Below are 21,985 nucleotides of genomic sequence, written 5' to 3'. Positions count from 1 at the left end.
ACCCTGGTTAACATGTTTGTCTTACAAAACCTCTGTGGCCCATATGGTGTGCTCCTATGAATACGTTCAGCCTGAGCCAGTGCATCAGACTGGCAGGATCATTACAAATTACAAATGGAGGGAAGGGGAGTTTGATTTGCTCTCAGGATTTTGGGCCATCAAGTGGTATGTTACTTGTGATGGCTAGGTTGGAACATGCCTCCCTTATGAAACAGGATCAATATCACTTCTTTTTTCATGCCTCTTTTTTCTTTGTCCCTCTTCTGTTACTTTTTTGTTGGCATACGCTAATCAAAATTTCATTTTTGTAGACACAAAAAGTTAAAATATTGTCATGGGCTCTGCTTATATTTCATCAAAACAGACTACAGCTGTCAGAGACCATCCAATACAGTGTCTCAGCATTGCTGTCTTTTAACAAACGGGTGGTTCCTCAGTATTTCAGTTAATAAAATGTTCTTGTCTGAATAAGAAAATCAGGCTTTTTACTTCTGCTCTATTCCTGTCAACAAAAAGGACTTGGCTACAGATTTGTTCTGCTTTATTATTTTTTCCTGCTTGGATTAATGCCGATTTTCCATTTGTCCTTTTCAGGCGCCTCCTTGGCATTATAACAAAAAAAGATATCCTCCGTCATATGGCCCAGACGGCAAACCAAGACCCCGCCTCAATAATGTTCAACTGAAACCCATAGCTGAGGAGAGAGAGGAAACAGAAGAGGAGGTTCATTTGTTGAATAGCACAACACTTTAGTCTGGGGGATGCTTCCAAGATCAGAGATGAGAGCTGGGTTTTTGTGTGACAGTGCTGCTGGAAATCAGGAGTTGGTCTGGGGGAATATGTGGCAAGGAGGAGGAAGGCTGATGGGAGCATGGGAAGGGAGAGCTGCTGTCCTGCACTGGATGCGTCCCGAGATGTCAGGTCTGCCATGATAGTGCAGTGGGTGAGCCGTGCGAGGTGGCACAATTCTCCAGCCCCAGCCTGGTACTTCAGCATTGAAGAGATGTGTTCTTAATCCCTGTTTCTGGAGGGATCATTCCGATTCGAGCCATCTTACGGAAACTGAAAGGTCTTGCCCTTTTCACCATTGAAACTGTTGTGTTAAGTCATGAAATGTATTAATTATTACATGTCACCTTTCTACATTCCAGAAGAGCTTTATTTCTCTCTCTCCTGAGCCGTAACAAAGCCTCTTTAAAATTGGTGTGCCCTTTCAAAGCAGTTGATTCTCATATTGAGATGTACTGTGAGTTACTGAGGTTTGATCACAAGAAGGGAGGTTTTTCTTGTGCCATTAATCGTGTAAGTTTGTACATCATGAAATGCTTGGGGCGGTACAGATGCACTGCGACAAAACCAGACTGAACAGGTAATACCTTGTGAGAACTGTGCAAGGCTCCTTTCAACCCATGTGCCGTTGGGGTAGGAGAAAAACTAAAACCGGGCAAAATGAGTGTTTCAAATGAAGATACTGGTTTTGCTGCAGAAAATATCAATAATGTGACCTGGTCTTATGCAATTTTTGTATTATTAAAAACACATGATATATACCAATGGTGTGCAGTATAAGGATAAATACTGCTATTCTACTAGTTAAGAGCTGGAACAATTCTGTATACGTGTATCTGGTAAAACTGCATGCTACAACACTGGAGATCTTTCCCCCCCCCGTAAAATTTGAGAAAGGTCATTTTTATTTTTCTCTTCTCCACAAAAGCTGTTCCACTGCTGACATGGTAGGAAGAAACGTAACTCATAACTTGCACTAAATGTATATTATTTTTCTTGAGGTTTTCCCATTCTTTATTTATATTTTTATGGATTAAAAATTATTAAATATGAATCAGTTAATATCTCACATAACTAATTACCTTTTTAATGTGATTTTGTAGAATAATTCAGAATCCTCTGCATGGAACAGAGGATTAACAAATGTTTACAACTAGATGAAGGGTTGAAACAAAATGGTTTCTTTATGATCCAACACACGCAAGATCATTTTCAGATACAACTCTCACTGCCGTTACCTTGAGGTTTCCTTTTCCCTTTAGTAGCAGGTAACTGGAAGAGGAATAGTAAAATTTTATTTTTAAAAATTGCAGGGTTTAAAAATAATAGCAGGAAAGCAACTGTAAGTATTAGATTGCTTTTGACTTTTTCTCTTTTTCAAGTGTATAGAGGTGTAAATGATACATAGCTACAGGAGGTGAGCAGCGGGGCAGAACCTAATCTAGTACTTGAAACTCTGGCAGGACTTTTACCATTCAGCAGCAGCACACATGCTGGCAGGTGAACTGGCAGGTCCCTAAGTTTTTCCCCAGCACTAGATTGTTTCATAGTCATTATAACAAGCCACCACAAGCACATGCAGAGGAGAAAAGGCAATATACTGTGAGCCTCAGGGGCAGGGGGAGAATCAAGAAATCCGGCTGACAAAAATCATGCTTTAGAGTATGGGATTAGGTAAAATTTCCTTCTTTAACAATTACACTCCCAAGACTGCAAAAGTTGTAAGCATATAAATGGTAAAAGTCCACAATAACAATCCTAGGTATCTCTAAGGCATTCAGCAGGGTTACCACAAATGTCTTTATTTGCAAGTACATGGTAGATTTTAAACATAAGATACTGAATTGGCGTTCTGGTACTTTTGGCAAATCTAAAACAATGCCTGTGCTTAAGTGCTCTGCTGTTTTAACAATTTTTTTGAGTATAAAACTGCCATCTACAGCCATCATCTCATCTCGTGCAGCAATGGGAACCAGTAGGAAGCAAAATGTGCCAGTGGGCTCGTGGTTATCAGCCCCAGTATTAAGAAGGCCCCTGAAACAGGGCATTGAGCTGTGTTAAGGTGGGAGGGTGGCAGAACCAGCTGTATTCCTCCACATGAAGTCAGTGTCTGTGGTTCAGAATCAGTTCCTGAAGGAATTTTGCAGAGGAAGTTACATAATGAGTAGGATGTGGCCATTCCCAGAGGCAACTCTGCAAGTTGTCCATGCTGCTGAGTTCTGGTGTCTTTTACTTTTTTATACATTGTAAGAATAAACACACTACACCTATAAACCCTGTTTTAAACCACTTTGAAACCTCTGCTATGCCTGATGTTCTCATAAAACACAGCTGTCCATATGATTCTGCAGACCACCTGAAGTGCAGTTCACACCCAGAATTTCAGTATGGATGCAAAGTGCTGCACAGCAGTTGTGCATCTCTTTTCTTTTCTTACTTGCTGCGCTTTCCCTGTTGACATTTAAAACATGCTTAAGAGGTTCTTATAATAATGTCTGTTTGCCTGTGCTGTGCAACACAAAGTTCTCAACCGTACAGCTTCCAGCGCCTTACTCAAGTTACCAATTTGGAAAAATATGAATGTGGTGGATGGGAGGGGAAATGTCAGCATTTTTTAGGTTTTCTTTAAACCGTTCAGTTACTGGTTCATGAAGAATGCATTCTTTGTTAATCTGTGATGTTGCCTAGGGCTGTATTTAATATTGATCTTAATGTTTTTATTTATAATAGTGTGGTAGAGCTGCATATCATTGCAGTAAAAATTCTGATTACTGTGATGATTTAATCAAACATTAAAAACTTCTGTATGACCATTTATTGTTCTGTCATGTTTTGCTGTTGTTTTCACCACCAGTATGTGTGTTGATTTCTGTATTTGTTTTCCCTGGGAAAAAGTTAACCACTAGAAATTCTACATACAAAACCAGTAAGCAAATGAAAAAAAAAAAGTTCTTGTTACTTCTGTGAGTTACAGGGCATTCATATAAAGGTCGTTTATACTTGGAACCTAAAAAGTAAGGAGGAGCAAGACTGAAGTTTCAAGGAAGTACCTCCTGTTATAAAACATGAAATTCTGGGCCCATGGAAGTGTCCATATATGCTAGTGCTTCTGTCTGAATAAATGGAACACTTCTATGCTGAGTGAAAGGGTGGGGATGTCAAGTATACCAAAGAAGATGTGGCACGTGATTGTATTTTTCATTTAAAACTGCAGACACTTTTGCAGAACTCAGCCTGCATTGTGAATTAGCTTATGCTGGATGGGAGGGACCTTTGGAAGTACAAACGTTTTCTTAAAAAGATAGTGACAGCTCTGAAATATGGGCATGTTGCTACCAGCCTGTGATCCTTGTCAGTGCTGCTGTCAGCAGCAGCGATGTGACCTGCTACAGGACAGGTCACTGTATACTAGCAGCCTGCAAGAGAGCAGGCACTATTCTCCCCTGGTTTTTGACTGTTACTTCAAGCATTTGCTCAAGGATGAAACTGTTATGTGCAGTAGCAGGAAATAAGCAGCAGACCAAGGAGCTTAGAAACAATTTTGATCTCGATTGTGTCCCGATTAGTGAAAACAGGGAGTGGCTTTCTCTCAGCTGCAGTGGATTTTTTGATTTAGCTGGTAACATCAGTTAGCTGGTTTTTAATCCCATCTGATTCCTGGTAACCCACAGCCAGATGCAGCTGCTGGAGCCGATTTAGTAGTTTGTTTTCACGCAGAAGGGAACGCTGCTGTAACACCGAAGGTTTACCTGCCTGGTGGGGCAGACTTCAGTTGTACCAAAGAAACGGGGCTGGGTAGATTCAAGTGGCCGGTAGCAACTCTACTGCACCAACGCATCCACCCAATGCATGGAAGGACCGCCCCCCCCCCCCCCCCCCCCCCCGTGTCTCTAGGAAACGTAACAACAGCGGCAAGCCCGTTCCGTGCCTCGTAACGGCCAGCAGCGAGCCCAGCACAAGCGGCGCTCCTTGCACCACCGCTTTTCCGGCCCGAGGCTGCCGCAGCCGGGCGCTGTGGAGCGCCCCTGCTCCCGGGAGGGTGCCCCAGCGCTGCCCTGCACCATGTTCCTCCCCGCCTCCTGCCCTCCGCGCATGCGCACGGTGCGCCACCGCCGTGGCCTGACCCCGCGGCGCTCAGAGCAGCACAGGGAGCAGCCTGCCTTCGGAAAGCTTTACTGACCGCGGGGCGCGGCCGCGCCGTACAGAAGAGCACGGACGGACACACGGACACACGGACAGGGACACAAAGAAGGCGGCCGCCCGGGTCAGGGAGCGAGCTGGTCCAGCGGCTCCTCCCGCCGGTTGGCCAAGTGCGACTGAATGATCTCGGCAAACAGGCTCCGCTGCAGCAGCGTGTAGGCCAGGGGCAGCAGCTGGCCCACCGTCTTGTGGAAGTACTGCGGGAGAGAGGGAAAACAAGAGCGGCCGGCGGTCAGTGGCTCTGCCCTCGCAGCCACAGGCACTGAGCCTCCAGGCTGGGCCTGGGGCAAGCTGCACTCTTCAGCTGCAAAGCCAATACTCAGAGCACATACACATGCTACATCAGCAACCACCACAGAAAGGTCAAGCTGGGTTACCTCAACTGCTGCAAGGGAGAGAGAGATGGACATACATTTTCAGCAGCACACAAGATGACAACAAGCATTAAGGCCCACAGCTGCCCAGCCTCTGACTAAAGCCCCACATCCTGTCGCACTCCACAGCTCAAGGGGATGAGGATGGTACATACAGGAGCCATTTAAGTGCTTCCAGTGAACAAGAGTATTTAAAATTTGTGATAGTTACTGTACTTGTAACCATTATTATCTCCCATTTGAGGGGGAAGAGGTTCTTTCCCATGTCTTCCACTGCAGCTACTGTGTGGGTGTTCCTTCTGGCTCTGCAAGCAAGGGAACAGCCAGAACCAATAAGCTCAAAGTATCTACAGACAGGCCAAACCACTGTTGCAAGCTGTGTGTGAAGTCACTGCTTTTTCTTTGTTTACTAAACTAGAAAATGAAGGAAGGTTTCTCTTTTTAGAAAAGTTACTAAATTACAGCTTTTTGTTTCAAACCACTGCCTAAGATAAATCTCAGGATATGTTGCAGCACTGTGAAGACTTAAATTTATCATGGCAGGAGTTGGTCACTGGTTAATCTCATGTGCCGAGAAGCACAAAGCATCAAAGACAGGGGTTTGTCTTCATCTACTCAGCCAGCTGAAATAACTGTTGTCTTCACTGCCCCTTCAGATGTACAAAGGAATTAAGCAGCAGAAGCAGCAAATTGCTGAAGGGTCTAAAATAAGTAGGGTATCAGAGGAAAACAAAACACATTCTCAAATGCTGCAGGGCAAGAAGCCTAAGAAACACATCAGTAATTTAACTGTGTGGAAAGATCAGAGAATTTTCCTTTGTTTCAGTGGCTAAGTATTTTAATTGGTGTTTAGGACAGCTTTTTTTTGGGCCTATATTTAGCACTTCGAGGTTTTCACCTTTCTACATGATACTTTGGAGCAGCCCTTAGCCAATCATGTTTTTATTAAAAGCAGCTCTTCTTCACAGGTTTTTCTATGACCAGCCATTCTTCCACAGTGATGCTGAAGCTTCTTTGTACATTATTTCCTAGCTACGGATTTATTACAGGCATGACCCTTTTCATTAGGGCAGTGGCTAATCACACACAAAAAGCATTCAGTGTAATTTCTACATGTGACTAAGTGCTGGTAAATCCATCAGCGTATTTATGACATTTGTTGCCAAAAGAGCCAGAACAAGACACACACTGGGAGGTCTCTTACACAGCCATATGCAACTCTCCCTGGAGCCAAGCAGCTGGCTGAGGTTCAGATTCATCCAGCTGGGGTTACTACACACATCAGTCTGTTTCCTGACCTAGCTGAATATAGCACTCGTGCCTACACAAGCAGCTGGGGACAGGAGGCTACAGTTATTCAATGTCTCTGGGTCAAACATTCTGCACTTGTAGGACTCAAATGAGAACTCATTGTCTTACATCAAATCACAACAATTAAATGCTGTTTAAATGCTTGTGAATTGCAAGATTGTGCTTTCATACAAGCAATTTTAAATTTAACATGGTATGATCTCCTAAGTGTGACTTTTTAAACAGTCTTCACAAATCAAGAGTATTCTTGTAGGCTTCCATGATTCTTGGGGACAATCATGCAATAGAGTTGGGAATTAAGATCTACAACACAAAACAACTCCCAGTCCATGCACAAACCACCAGGTAATTTTGTGACATAGGATTGCTGTGGTACTCACATGTGATCCATAGCAGAACAGGTCTATACCCAGTTCATAGCCCATCCCATAGTCACATTCATCATTAGCAAACTGAACAAAGGTCAGCATTTCCTGAATGGGTGCAAAGGCCTTCAGCCTCTCTTCATCGCTAGAAGCATCAACAATGGCCTTACAAATTCTCCTCAGATTAGCTGCAAAACACAAAAGCAGAAATATTTAGATGTTTAGAGAGAGAAATTTAATGTTGCACAGAGGTATTTTGTGGGAAAAACATACCTGTGTGTCATACTTACATGACATCCAATTGGGCACACCCTGAGTTGCTGGTAAAAGGGCTTTCCCCCCCTTTCCTTCGCTGCTCATTCTTGCCCTATGCCCACCCGTCCCAGTTTCCCATAATAGAGACAAGCTTTTGTGTGGTGAACTTGTGTGAACGAACTGATTCCGGTTAGAACACTGGGAGGAGAGGATGAGAAACACATCCACAAATCCCTGTTTTTTGGATCTACTTCCTGCATGGCTGTGCCAACACAAAAGAGAAAGGCATCTAAACTACTCCTTTAGGAATTATTATTTTAGATTTAGCATGGTTCATTGATTGCCATCTGAGTCATTTAAAAACAAAAAAAAAATCATACCTGAACTCAAAGCATTAAGACTTCTGCTCTTTACTCCAATCACTCATATTCTTTCCAGGAGGAAATATGAATGCAGTTTTGGTTTTGCATAGTAGCTTTATGACTGAGGCTTGTTCAGTAAAGCAAAGAATAGAGTAACCAAGATATTTACCATTTGTTTCAGGAAGTTCTCTGTATCCAACATCATTTTTGTCTACAGGAACAACTAGGCCTGCTCCGTGAAATGCTTTGGTCACCACCTAAAGAGACAGGAAATGGGATACAGTGCTCTAAGTTAAAAATGTGACATAAAACTTCTCACCTTACTAAACAGCATTAACACCCGACTGCTGGTGGTCAAACCTAAACACAGTGTCCAGGCTTCACGACATGAAGTTAATTTTATGTCCTGGAATTCTTTAATTTGTATGGAAGTTACTTTTGAGTACTGAAGTTTAAAAGAACTGCAAACTCCATTTCAGTCACATCCTGAAATCTAGAAATCCTTGTAGTCACCTGTGTAGTACCATACTATACTTATTTAGTCACTTCCTACTATAATTATTTCTGACAAGTATGCAAAAACCTCTGTTATCCATATCATCCTTAATGGTTCTGCTTCCAACAGATCCAACTCAACTGTTTACAAGAATATTCACTTCAAAGCAGTTTTCTCCATGCTCCCCCTTTGTTATAGTTTTCTTTTATTATATCCCTGGCTTTTGTTTTAATGGGAATGCCAAGCTATGGTTTACAAGAATAAAGTGTTCCGATTTAATCCTATTATTTGCAACACTTGTATTGATCTCCCCTTTCTCAAAGTTTGAAAGCGCTGATTAGCCCTGGAAATTCCTAAACAAAGCATCCCTACTGACTAGAAGGAATTGAATAAAAAAGTAAATAAAAGAAACAAGCAAGTAAATTAAGAAGTGTAACAGAACTTAATTCTCTCCAGTGGATGAGGAAAGTCATACTTTCTTATCTCTCTGTTTCATCTTCACTGTTTTTTGTTCCAGAGAATAACCCAGCTCTTTTGCTGTTCTTGTTAGTTTTTCATCTATGTCTTTCAAAATAGCAGTTTTCTTTTTATCAGTCACTTCCTTAAGTTTCTTTGACAAAAATAATCTGCAAACAGAAGAAACACATCTTAAAAGAGCTTAACAGAAAACAAACATATAGCCTTCTAATCACTAAACCTCCAAATCTTATAATGAAGATCGGCAGTCATGGGTTTATGGGACTTGGGAATGCAAGCCTCTTAAAAACAAGTTTGTCACAGATGGTACTTTGGCATTTCCCACCTTTTTTGCATTACAATACAGTTCATGCAATCTGCAGGTGCTCAAGATTCTCCTGAAGTCAGTGGCTGTTCATCTTACTATCTTAAGAACTCAGTTTGCTGCTTCAGTTTTGTCATCCAAGTCACACACACAAATACATATTTAATGAGGTTCATCAATGGTGCTTTCAAAACAAATGTCCTCATTTAACTCTGCTGTACCCACGGGTTCTTCTGCAGAAGCTGTTCTTCAGTTACTGACACATCTGTCCTTAGCTTTCCATTTTTTTTACTGACAGTTGATGAAATCTTGTTTACATTCATGATGCAGGACCACTTAAACCTTCATGAATCATACTGAATTACATGCCCACATAAATGTTACCCTGCCCCAGGTCAGAAATGGTACTTCTTGTAGCTACTCATTATATATGAAAATTACATATTTTTCTGTAGGCAAGAACAACAGCTACAAGATACTCATTTAGTACAATAGCCAGGTTTCCTTCACCACTGTTTGAGATGCTCTTTCTACTTACAAAATATTTTAACATACCTGGTGGGCAATTTTTTTTCCTATAGAGCATATCCTTGCCAATATATGTAAAGAATGAGATAATGAACATATTTGTAAAAACAAAACAAGTTCTAGAAGCCTATTAATGCTTTTGAGAGTATCTTAGGACTTGCCAGCATGAGCAGAAGAGTGAGGATTTCTTGAGAAAGAAGGATATATAATAGGTTAGCTGCATTATTCTTGTGTCCCAATTAATAGTTTCTTTCACTCTACCCTTTAAAAAAAAACAACAAAACAAAACAAAAAAACAAAAAACCTTACTTGACTGCAGCAAAGACATTATCACCAACTTGTGAAATCACACAGCTCTTCTTAGCTTCATTTGCACCAACCCACACTGGAAGCTCATCTGGAACATCCCTATTTATGAAAAAAACCCACACAAATAGTCAAGTTGTGTTCACTTCTCATATTTCGAAGTGGGATTAATTTGTTTCCTCACCATGCTGCCGTCTCATTCAGAAACCTAACATCAAACACCCTTAGATCTAAAGCCCTAAAGCCTTACAGCATGGCTTTGAAAGGAACTTGTATCGATATTTGCAGAGAGAACACACATTCCCCTTATATTATAAGGTTTGACTTTTACTTCCTAGGTATCATAGCAAGAGTTAAAGGTTAATGAGGGTTAGGGGCTAGTTCAATAAATATTTAAATCTAGTCTTCAACTCCAGTATCTGTGATCCTTTTTACTACATGATACCAACCCATGTGTTAATATCCTGCTACAGGAGAGAGAAATTGTTTGGTCATAGTGCAAAACCCTAAAATCTTGTCTTGTGGAAAAAAAAAAAAGAGGAAAAAAAGCTAGACCTAAAAACACCAGCAAGAGCATATATAAATACCTGAAATATCCCATGTGATACTGTGTTTTGCTATCCGCAACAAGTATAGTCTGGAATTCTGGGGGATCATAGAAGAATCTCCAATGAAGATTGAAGTCCAGATTTGCTGATTTTGCCTTTTTGTGTTTTCCAGCAAGAATATCATATGGCCCAACCAGCCTAAGTCCAACACTTGACACAAGTGCATCTGAAAAGCAAAGCATGAAGTGGTTCACTTTCTGGTGGGTGCATACCTAAACTGAAGGCCTATGTCACCAAGGTATCAAAACCTTCCAGAAATCTGAAAAAACATTCTGTTTTGCAGACAAGGAAAGCTGAGACATGCTTCTACTTAGATTAAGAGTTCAGTTATTACACTTCTCATAAGTAGTGTTTAATGGCTCAGTGTCCAGATAGAGATCAGTGACAAATGGTGTCCCTCAGGGGTCTGTAGATACTTAATATCTCATCAATGACAGAAACAGTGGGACTGAGTGCACCTTCAGCAAGTTTGCTGAAAACACCAAGCTGTGTGGTGCAGTGGACATGCTGGAGGGCAGGGATGTCATGCAGAGAGACCTGGACAAACTCAAGAAGTGGGCCCATGTGAACCTCATCAGGCTCAAGAAGGACAAGTGCAAGGTCTTGCGCTGGATCAGGGCAACCCCCAGTATCAATTACAGGCTGGGGTGAAAGGGACAGGGCAGCCCTGAGGGGAAAGACTTGGGGGTGATGGTTGACAGAAAGCTCAACATGAACTGGTGTGTGTGCTCACAGGCCAGAAAGCCAACTGTGTGCTGGGCTGCAGCAAAAGGAGTGTGACCAGCAGGTCGAGGGAGGCGATTCTGCCCCTCTACTCTGCTGTCATGAGACCCCACCTGAAGCACTGTGTACAGTTCTTGGGCCCCCAAACACAAGTGTAAGGTGGAGTGGCTCAAGTGAGTCCAGAGGAGGCCACAAGAATGCTCAGAGGGCTGGAGGACCTCTCCTATGAGGACAGGCTGCAAAAGTTGGGCTTTTCCAGATTGCAGAAGAGAAGGCTCTGGGGAGACCTTAGAGCAGCCTGCTAGTACTTAAAGGAGGCCTACAAGAAATCTGGAGAGGGGCTTTTTACAAGTGCATATGGTGACAGGACAAGTGGGAATGTTTTTAAGCTGAAAGAGGGGAGATACACATTAGACATTAGGAAGAAGTTCTTTGCTCTAAGAGTGGTGGGACACTAGAACATGTGGTTGCCCCATCCCTGGCAGTGTTCAAGGCCAGGCTGGATGCAGCTTGGAGCAACCTGGTCAAGTGGAAGGTGTCTCTGCCCATGGCAGGGGGTTGGAACTAGATGATCTTTAAGGTCCCTTCCAACCCAAACCAGTCTGTGATTCTGGGATTAGAAAGCATCTGAGCACCTCCAGTTGGCCTGTTTTCAGACTGGTTTTGAGAATGAGTCAGAAAATGAAAAAAAAAAAATTTCAAAACCCACCACTTGGTTTCTCAGGATCTAGTTCCTCACAAAACCTCCAAAACTGGTAGAAATCTTCAGGCAGCGTAAGCCGATAACATGTTTCTGCTTCTTGATGAAGACTGTCAGCGGTATCTGCCTGATTTGACCTTCTCTTCTTGATATCTCCATTTTTTTCACACTGCGGTTTAAAAATCAACAAACCCAAAGTTATTTAGTTGCTTTCTGTCAGTTCTACCAAAGGATTTTACAAAGCTTCTGTATTAAAAAAGGAACAATGATTGAGAGCATTAAGTCACACTTGTTACTTAAAACCATTTATGTACTGATTAGAACATCTATTTTGGACAGATTCCCTCAAAAGCGCGTTATCTGGAAACATGCACTAAACACTGCCAACTGCTACTTTGATATTAATGGGCCAGTATAATCAACAGAAGCACTTTTATTAGTGATTCGGGGAAATCTCCAGGAACTCGCCAACAAAGTTTTAAGTTGACAAGCAGGTTTTTACTGGGACGCCGGGAGACATGGGGGATAGTTCCTCCAAGTGTGTCTCTTCCAAGCATCAACCAGGCTGTGATTATATTGTCCTTAAACATAGATATTCATGAAATTACATACATTACATCATACTTTTAGAGAAGCCCTCCTGCATGCACACTAAAATGTGGCAGTGGGCTTTGGGACCCCTGGTTGTTATTTCTTCATCACTTCGTTTTAGGATCGTTGTCATATCAGTCATAGCAGTAATCACCAGGCGGTTCTGGCAAAGCTTATTTTAGTAATTTCCTTTTCTCTATAGTTGCTAACAAAGCCTAACGTCCTCGAGGTTACTTATTTACAACCCTATTCTTCAGTCAGCCCCATTCTTCAATTAGTTATTCAAGCAAAGGACTAAGCAATACCAAAGTTTCATCTAAGTTCTACATGACTTTGAAAGGACCGTTTCCAATCACACGGCAACTTGCATCCAATAAACCCACGTGTTTTACAGAGAGCTGGAAGTAGGGATACTGTTTTGGCACATCTGGTTAAATGACACTACAGAAATATTCCAAGTCTGCACTATCTGGACTACTCAATTCAGCATCTGAGCTGGTGCAATCTACAGCATAGCCTCTTAAAAGTAATTTTAGGTTTAACTTGTTTTAAAACAAGTGATGTAACATGAACACGCTAGGAAATGATCCATCCAGGCACACACACCAGTGGCAACCTCAACTACTCATCCCATGTAAGGCTCTAAGAACTGGTAGTACTCATTCTGCCCTTGGTTTAAAGAACATGATGAAGAAAAGCAAGGATTCTTTTCTCTTGCTAGGGCAGTACAATGAGGTACATTTCACCTCCGAAGCAGGCTGCCATCAGATAGGTAACTACACCAGCAGCACCCGTTTCCTGCCGCGGTCACCCTGGACACTGAGGCTGTCGCTGTTTACAGCGCACCTGGGACGCCGCGGTGGGAGTGAGAAGCCCGGGTATAGAGGCGAGCCTCCCGCGTCGGAGAACGAAGGGCTCCGGGCCTTTCCGCAGTCTACGGGGCTCACTAGAACGAGGGGCAATGAGGCACAGGCCCGGCGCTCTCACAAAGCGCCCGGCCCCATGCAGGCCTTGGAGCAAGCCCCCAGCCCCGGGGGCACCTCAGGCTCGGCCTCCTCAGCAACCGCCCCGCCTCAAGCCACCCCCGCCCTGCGCTCTCCCGCTAACGGCCACCTGCTCTCCGGCCGGGCCCGCCGCGCCGCGCGGCCGCCGCTTCCCGCCACCTGTCATGCTCCCGCCGACCGCATAGCGCGCGCGCCCGCCCCGCCGCTTCCGAGGTCGTGTCCCGCGACTCCGCGCGTGCGCAGAGCGGTGAGGCGTGGGCGCACGCCCGGTCGGTCACGCAGCGGGCCGTTAACGTCAGCGGCTGGGCTGTGGTGGGGACGGGTCGACGGTGGGGCACAGCGTCTCCGTGCCCCCGGGACACCTTGCTGCAAGGTGAATAAGCGCCGTTACAACGGCGGTGCGCAGCTCTGTATCTAGGCATCAGCGCCTGCACGGAGCTGCGAGCAAGAGGAAGAGGGTTAGTGGGGGGTACAACGGTATCCCGTCGGCTGGTTAGCCCCGGGCCAGAGGAGGCACCACAGCGTCTGAGGGGGGAGTGAGGTGGGGAGAAAAGGAACGCGGTTAGCTCTTGATGGCGCACACGGCTATGGCGGGAGGTGGGTGATAGAGATAAGCCCTGGGACCTAACAGCCGCGTGTCCTCAGTGGTAGGCTAGGTCACCTCAGGACTGCCCATAAACGCTTTCAAGACTGGATTATTATTTATTTTTTTTACCCTAATTACATAATACGTGCAGATTCCTGTAATACAAGTTAGGTTAGTATATTGGGGTGAGACACTGATAAAAAGTTACACTGAATCAGATGGAATTGTTCAGAACTAAAGATATACAAAAGAGGGGAAGCAATAGTACTTTTCAGTACACAGGAAAAGGACGGAGAGAAAAAAAGCAAACCAAAAACCAGGCCTCTCAGCCTGCACTTCAGCATTTGACAGCTGCCAGGAATATAAAAATGTCATCATGTAATTTCTGTTCCAGTGCGCAAATCGAGGCAGCAGTGTGTAACATGCAGCAAGAGGGACACATTCCTCAGTTTAGAAAAGCACATGATCATATTATGCAACATCCTTTCAATTTAAGTATACTGCTGAAGTGCTTTGCATAGGAAAAGGCCTAGAACGCCAATAGCACAGGAGGCAGTGGGAAGCTGGTTATATATAAACGTTCATTTTTTTGTTTCATTAACTTGGATTGCAGTGGGTATGTTTAAAGAAGCATAAGCTACAGGAATTCTTTCTGGTATGCAATGTGTGTTCAGCAAAGATGTATATATGGCATAAATTTCAGTGGTTTTATCTTGCAGTCCATTAAAGCTGTAAATATTTGCAGAATAGACTATTAGCTTAGGTCTAGGAATAAGATAATAGTGCCTTTGAAAACCACTGCTGACATTGAGAGTTATATGACCAACACAAAAGCTTGATAATTTTAAGGGCATCTATGACATGGTATAGAAACCATGGGTTGATACTGTGTGGATGCAGGACAACCAGTGACAAAATGGGCTCCTTCAGCTGGAAGGACTGTTATTTAAATCTACATATTAAACTGTTTGCTTACTGAAATCGTGCGCACAAAGGAATATTAAGATTCAAATCCAAACCTTAAGGGATGGATTATGTTTCAGCACCTGAGGTTAAACAGAAATGAGGTACTAAAGCTCACTCAGAAACCCCACGCCTAATTTTCTTCCTGAAAAGCATGAGAAGTAGTGCCCTGAGGTTTCTTTGCGAAAATGTTTGAGTATTTGTCTCACTCCATGATTTCTAGTACCTTAACTGTACTAGAGGCTAGACAAAATGGGACCAGAAGGAATGACATCTTCCTCCGCAGCTTGGTGAAAAGCTTTCTAGAACGAAGGCATACCTGCCCTAGCCTCATCACAATTATTACTACATGCCCAAGCTTAATTTACCCACATTCCAACCTCATGCAGCAAATGGGTTCACCATTTGCAAATACAGCAAATGGACACCAAATGCACCAGTATTTCCCAGCTCAGTATTAAAGTTAAGAAGTTCCAAGTTCTGTCACCCGTTACTATTTCAGGATAAGCTTCCCTATTGCAAGGTGAGGTTAATTCCATAATTAACCTATAGGTTTGCAGATGCTTATCATGCCCTTCTCTCAGGGGTTACTGAAAGAAACCGTTTGCACAATCATTAAAAGTGACATGGGAAGAATAGCCCAAGCATGCCTTAACCCAGAGTCTCAAGTGTGTGTTCCTGCTACATTAGTCTTCTGCTACAAAACAAGTAAATGAAGTCAGCATGACAGCTTCTTCCTTTATTTTAGGTCAGTAAGAAAACAAAACCTTTTTTTAACTTGTAGTGGCCCCATTTTAGGAATGCTGATATCTCACAAGGCAAAGCTATGTTGGCAAAATGCAGGTGAACTAGAAGCATACTCATATTGGTTTATTCTTAATATCAGTGTCCAAGCTCAACAGCCAAACATGGAGTGCCTTTACAACTTCACGGAAGACGGCTCCTTTAAGTTTATTGATCAGTTGATTAGTGTTTGGTTTTTTTTTTGTGTGTGTTCTTTTCTCCACACAAGCTATTAGAGAGCCTGCAGTGTGGTGATACTCCAGGAGAGAAAGACGCAAGATCTAGGAGGGGAAGATATTAAAACCTCTCCAACTGAGAAACTCAAGTTTCTCACACTTCCCAGGCAGGTACCCCAGCCACTAGATTATTGGTTAAGAGTAGCAGTGTTTTGCCATATTTAAGATAAAATGGGCTTTTAAAAATATTATATGTATGTGTATATACTGTAATTTATAATCCTTTCCTAGGTATCTTCCAACCAGCTTTGGAATGAGTACTTTGAGAGAAATAGGTAATAAAATGGTCAGTTGCCTCATCCTATCCAGGCAGGCTTGAAATACGAGGCAGTTAGCTTGATTCCATTAAGATCATAATGGTGGTTATGTTCAGAAAACTAATTTTGCATGTTTGAGGTTAGATGTATCTAGTGCCAGGTAGCAGCTGATAAGATGTTTTCAGTTCAGCAATTTTGAGGTTAAGTACACAGGTTAGGTTTTTAACCCTTTCATTTACTCTTAAGTCCATTCTCATCAGTTCACTGAAATTTGGAAACAGACTGGGCGGTGCCACTATACGAGTCCTTAGAAGAGAAACTAAGATTCTGAATGGTTATTCAGTGTGCTATATTATTTTTTTCCTCTGTGAAAAAGTAACTCCACCTGTGTGCATTTACCTCCAAATAATTTGTTCTCACTTTTCAAGTCCTAGATTTCAAAAGCATATGTAATTTGATATCCGTAGTCATACCATCATTCATTCTATTAACAACCAGTAAGGCTGTAACATGGAAGACTTTATGACAAAAGGTAAGCAACTGAAGCAGAGTTTACAATACAGTAGTTTAAAGCCTCCTTCCAACCAGTAAACATTGCCTCCTGTGTCTGTACCATCAGCCTTCTGAATCAGGATAAAAGGAGATTCTCTCAAGAGATTAATCGGCCAAGTAGCTTTATCAAGCTTTAAAGCTGTCCGTATGATTAGTCCTACTAAGAAAAATTACCTTTCTTCTTTTTAATTTACATCTTTATAGTAACAGATTTTATGAGAAACCACAGATCTGGAGTCTGTTGTCTTGAAACAAAGCTTTTCAGACCTGCTTTCTCAGCTGCTATGGTAGATACATCTTGTGTACACATTTAATTTGCCCCTTGAGGTCACCAAAACCTTAGTGTGTCAGTTTCCAAGATTATGGCTTTATATCCAAAGTTACCAAAGTATGCCCCATACTATGACAAAGTCTCAGTTCTTAATTTCAGAGTTTTATAGCTATTAATTTTTGTGAAGAAAGCCTTCATGACTTAAAAGCCCAAGTGAAAGCTTTATTGGCTAGTAGATACCAAAGAGAAGGAAGAAAGACTTGCAAGGTTGTTGAAATTCAGTTTATGCTTCCTCACTGCCATTCACTGACTGTTGTGCTCATAGCCTTCCTCCAGAGTTGACTGTTTTCCTCCCACCCCTTACAAAGTTCAGATTTGTTTTTTTCACATGTGGAAAACCATCAGAAATAAAACTAAGCTATGCAATCCAGATATTCTGTGCTGAGAGATTCCAGAGACTTAGACATAAGGACAGATCTCTGTGAGACACAGTAAAGTCTACTTTGCATTAACAAGTATGATGGGGTGCAGTCGGTTCTATTTTCCCCTACCCTGCTGCATATGCAACTGAAAGGTAACTGTAAATATATAAATTCCTATTTTCTCTTCAACTAATTTTTGCCAAAGATCATGATGCTGCATTTTTCTTGCCGCAAGAGGGAGCCATTTAAATTCTTGTCGTTAAAAAGGCAGTTGAAGAACGAAGGCAAACCAAATAGTATCATAATACGTGACTGGCCACATTGATGTCCTTTTATACCATTCAGTATAACCCCTTTAAAAGTAGACAGCTTGTTTCTGAACACCAGATAATTTAATCTTACTCTAAGTAATCCCAGCATGTGTAGCAAATGTGTTTTTGTATGTGTCAGCTGTTATGCTGGGTTGTACAGAATTCAGTTTGGCACAAATGCAGTGAAATGATGCTGTTTTAAAACAGTTTTTATACTGCACTTTAAGTGAAGATCTGAGTCTTAACGAGTTGCTTTAAAAAACTGCCAGCAGTCTTCTCAGGTTAAGCCTTAAATAATTCTCAAATCACACAAGGCTTCTGTTCCTTGGGTTATTAGCCTCTGTAGGGCAGCTCTGTGTTTTCAGGTTCAGAGGAGGACACATTCTCCCTTCCACCGAAATAAGGACGAGTGGAAGCTGTGGACACATTCAGTGTCAAAGACAAGATTTGCCTCCAGGAAGGCTGGGAGTGAGTAGTGCTGCAGCAGACCGCAAAGACACACAGTGCCTCTGCTGAGTCACCACCTCATTGCTGCCTGTGCTGACAGGTTGTCCTGGATCCCCGCCAGCTCCCCTTGCAGTTCTGCAGGGTAGGCTATATACATCAGGATGGATGAAAGAAGAAAGTACAGTAGGAGGTGGTGGAGGAAAAGTAATGTCACTGGAAAAAAAAAGCTTATCAGGATACTGCAGGACATATTTCCTGAGGAATCCTGGAGGCTCCAGGTTGCTTTTACTGTGAATGTTTAAAACAGAATATGAGTGAAGATGCACAGTAATCTTGCTGTGAAAGCACTTGTAGTTAGTTATGTGTATTACTATAGAGATTAATATTATTTTGGCATTAATTCAGTGAGCCTTGCAATAGCTGCTCTTGACAAGAATGCAAACTCACAGCTTGGTACTGCTGTAATCCAGCATTTTGAACCACTGTTTAGATCTGGCAGCTAGCAGTAGACTATTAATTTAAGGTGGCAATAGTACTTTACTGAAAGCCAAACTTAGTTCTTTCTGCTCCATTTTGATTATAGGGAAATCATCCTTCCCACATAAATTAGGGCTTGGAACACAGAATATCTGTGCTATTTTCCATTTAAATTACTTGTTAGTCCTGCAGTTGTACAGAACTGTGATTTATATAGGACCATTTGCTGTACCTACCAGTTACATTCGCCATAAGCCTGCAATACTGCAAGTTGCCTAGCTTACTTGGAAGCACAACTGTTTATGTTCAAAGGAGCAGTGAGGCACAGTTCAGCTGAATGTATTATCCCAGGAAGTTAGAGTCTTCCTGTAAGACTCTACTCCTCTAAGGGACTGCTAGTGTGAACACCTCTCCAAAAGTGTTTCCCCCAACAAAAGCAGAACCTTTGAGTTAGTAGGTCTAATCCAGTTTTACTTCCGGTAGGGTAGTTCTTTGAGTCAGGTAATCTAGGTACAAGATTAATTTTTCTAGTTATGTTTTTTTTTTGTCATTTATGGGTATCATGCTTCTTTTAATCTGCCATTTTTAACCTTAAAACCTTCCCTGTATATGTACAAAATACAGCATACAGACAAGGCACATGAAAGCATGTACAGTCAAATGGGTGCCACTGGAGGCAATAAGTGGAAAAAAAACCAATTTGGTCCAATACAGAAAAATAAAAGCAGTGTAACAGCAAGGCTTTGTCCTAGCATATAGAACAATTCACATTCTGCTCTCACCAGATGTCAGGGTGACAGTCAGTACAAATAATGAAACAATATGCATTCACCAAGTGTTGACTGATGACATTAACATTTCATTTAGTATATATGCCTTGGTTTCCTCCCCCAACAGACAGTGGGGTGAGAGGGGTGGAAAACAGTGGCTCTGAGTCATTTCAGCTTAGGCTACAGTGAGTCAGTATGCAAGCAACTCAGTTTAATTCCTTCTCTCTTTTTTCCTCAGGGTCTAAAGTTGTGCAATTTGATCATACTCCTATTATCTGGTCTTTAGAAACAGAGACTTGCTGGCTATAACTGACTGACTGGCAAGACTCTTCTAGGAACAGGGTAAATCCATTTTTGTATTTTAACTTCCTGAGAGGAAGCAGTTTACATTCACAGGTAAACCATTCTCAAATAGTAACTTTTTTAGTCATTACTGCTGTGAGAGTCCCCAAATATGAGTATTTGGTACATGGTTTAGGGTGAAAAATCCAATTATATTTAGCAGCTTCCGTAAGAAACATATCTTTTTGCATTTTTCTGGACACCCCAGCAAGCACAAAGTATTTAAAGGAACAAAAGCTGGGGTTAGCATACTTTAGTGCTGCCTCCAAGATTTATAACATTGACTTTGGACTTGTGCTCATATTTAAGGCTTTTCCCTCAGATCTACTTGGTTGTTTCCACTCCATACGGCTTCTTGTGCAACAGTACAGTAGGTTTCTGCTGTTGACTTCTAGCTAGTAACACAACCTGGTGTATTCTCACTGTGCCATTCTCAGCTAACAGCTTCAGTGCCTAGAGCTGTGTTGCATTAGCACAGTCTGTTCCCAAATAAGTTAGCTTTCTGTCTATAAGCATGACTAATTCTGCTGCAGCCCAGAGCTTGCTGCTGCTTTCACATCACAGCTGAATTTGCCCCTAATACAGTAACTGAATTACTAAAGACTCCGCTGGGAAGCTGCAAATGCAGCATGTCTAAAAGACCAGGACTTCACACCACAAGAGACTTAAATGCGTCTTCAGCTTCAAGAAGCAAGTATATTTCTTACTCATGTTTTAGCCAACATCAGTTCTCTAAGGCCCAAATTTTTTTTGTACAGATTTGCAAAATATATGTAAGTAATTTACACAGCTCTAGTATCAACACTAACAAAACACCCCCCCAAAAAGAAAAAAAAACAACAAACCAAACTAAAACCAAAAAAGCAAACAAAAGGTTAACAGCCCCAAGAAATAATGAATGCTCCTTTCACAATAGGATTTTCTCTTTAGCATCATCAGTGTTTCCTGTTATAAAATTAAGCTTAGTCTTTGTTGGTATGTACTACTTTCCACAAGCCACAAACACCCATTGCTCTTAGTTTCAGTATACTCATGAATATCCCTATCACTGCATTTCGTCATCTACCCGTAGCAGTATGCCAGCTTTGCAAGCCACCAACTTTATTACCAGCACAGTATAAACTTCTAAGTGTTGGTTTGTTTGGGGTGTTTTGTTTTGGTTTGGTTTTTTTGTGGTTTTTTTGATTTTTTTTTTGTGGTGGATTTTTGTTTTGTTGTGGGGGTTTTTTGGTTTGGTTTGGGTTTTCATTTTGTTTTCCATAAAGTACTGGCAAAAAAATACACATGCTTTGCCTCTGTCCTGAAAGCTAATGTGCCACCCCTTACAGGGACTCTCAAGTTTAACAATTAGTATGAGCTAGCCAAGATGACTCTAGAAAAAATACCTCTGTGCCCCCCCAAATTCCAAAATAAGAAAAAGCATTTAAAAAAAAGATCTCCAGTTAGCAAAAAAAATCAAACAACAACCCACCAAAAAAAACCCCTCACACCACTACCAAAAATCACCAAATACTACCACACAAAAAGCCAAGATAAGAGTCTCATCAGGTATTGCATAGATACAACTCTCCACATCCAGAGAAATCAGTTTTCTAGTTCAAAGACCAGCAACTATCTTATGTTTATCATCAATTTCAACACTTGCAACAAACAGACTCTCCAACTTGCATCACTGAACTACAGGGCAGTGGTTCTCTCTTCACTCGTTTTGCTTCTTATTCTGTATTTACACTAAAAATACTACTTGATGGTTAGCATTTTCTATTTTTAAGATACTTTTAAAGCTTAAGAACACTAGTTACAAAATAATTTCAGTGAACAAGACATTTTTATGTTATATTTAGAGCCAGTTGCTACACTTTAGCCACATAACCCAGCTCTTACCATTCAGCTCCCTCACAACCTAAATATTTTTTCATAGTTCATAAAGAAGTCCAACCAGCACTCCATCTCAACACAACCCAGCTAGTACCACTACCAGTCAGCAGCTATTGCTTAGCAAAAAGAGAAATACACCAGCTATTGTTAGACAAAGCTCTCAATTTTTCCACTGTTCTCAGAGCAAAACGGAATAAAACCTCTTAAAAATTAGACATCCCAGCAGATTAAAAACCCAAGCAACTCTAAATGAAAAAGCTTACCATTGTAAGAGAGAAAAAATCCAATGTGTACTGA

General features: G+C 41.8%; 2 protein-coding genes across 8 annotated transcripts in view; one reads left to right on the top strand and one right to left on the bottom strand.

Moving 5' to 3' along the window:
- The window catches only part of CLCN3 (chloride voltage-gated channel 3), a 60,426-nt gene extending 58,563 nt beyond the window's left edge, over window positions 1-1,863 (top strand). For 5 of the 6 annotated variants that reach the window (XM_061475256.1, XM_061475267.1, XM_061475248.1 and 2 more), the window contains one exon: window positions 595-1,863. In XM_061475256.1, the coding sequence (XP_061331240.1) occupies window positions 595-753 (159 nt within the window). In that variant the 3' untranslated portion in view covers window positions 754-1,863. The remainder of the gene's footprint in view (window positions 1-594) is intronic. The other variant, XM_061475287.1, reaches the window with a different exon arrangement.
- Window positions 1,864-5,047: 3,184 nt separating this feature from the next.
- Window positions 5,048-21,982, bottom strand: LOC133280404 (histone PARylation factor 1). 2 transcript variants are annotated; one of them, XM_061475086.1, is made up of 8 exons: window positions 21,952-21,982; window positions 11,808-11,967; window positions 10,355-10,541; window positions 9,771-9,869; window positions 8,628-8,778; window positions 7,826-7,913; window positions 7,055-7,227; window positions 5,048-5,186 (listed from the first exon to the last, which is right to left on the bottom strand). In XM_061475086.1, exons 1-8 carry the CDS (start codon window positions 21,952-21,954, stop codon window positions 5,055-5,057), a joined length of 993 nt encoding a protein of 330 aa, XP_061331070.1. In that variant the 5' UTR covers window positions 21,955-21,982; the 3' UTR covers window positions 5,048-5,054. The 2 variants fall into 2 exon arrangements, with proteins under 2 accessions (XP_061331070.1, XP_061331064.1); XM_061475080.1 differs by lacking the exon at window positions 21,952-21,982 and adding an exon at window positions 13,503-13,631.
- Between the last annotated feature and the right edge of the window lie 3 nt (window positions 21,983-21,985).

This window comes from Pezoporus flaviventris, unplaced genomic scaffold, assembly GCF_033815535.1.
Source record: "Pezoporus flaviventris isolate CSIRO_AGI_PZ_B2104156 unplaced genomic scaffold, CSIRO_AGI_Pfla_v1 ptg000002l, whole genome shotgun sequence".
NCBI lineage: Eukaryota > Metazoa > Chordata > Aves > Psittaciformes > Psittacidae > Pezoporus > Pezoporus flaviventris.
The sequence above is the reverse complement of the archived record's forward strand: the minus strand, read 5'-3'. Positions and strand labels throughout refer to the sequence as shown.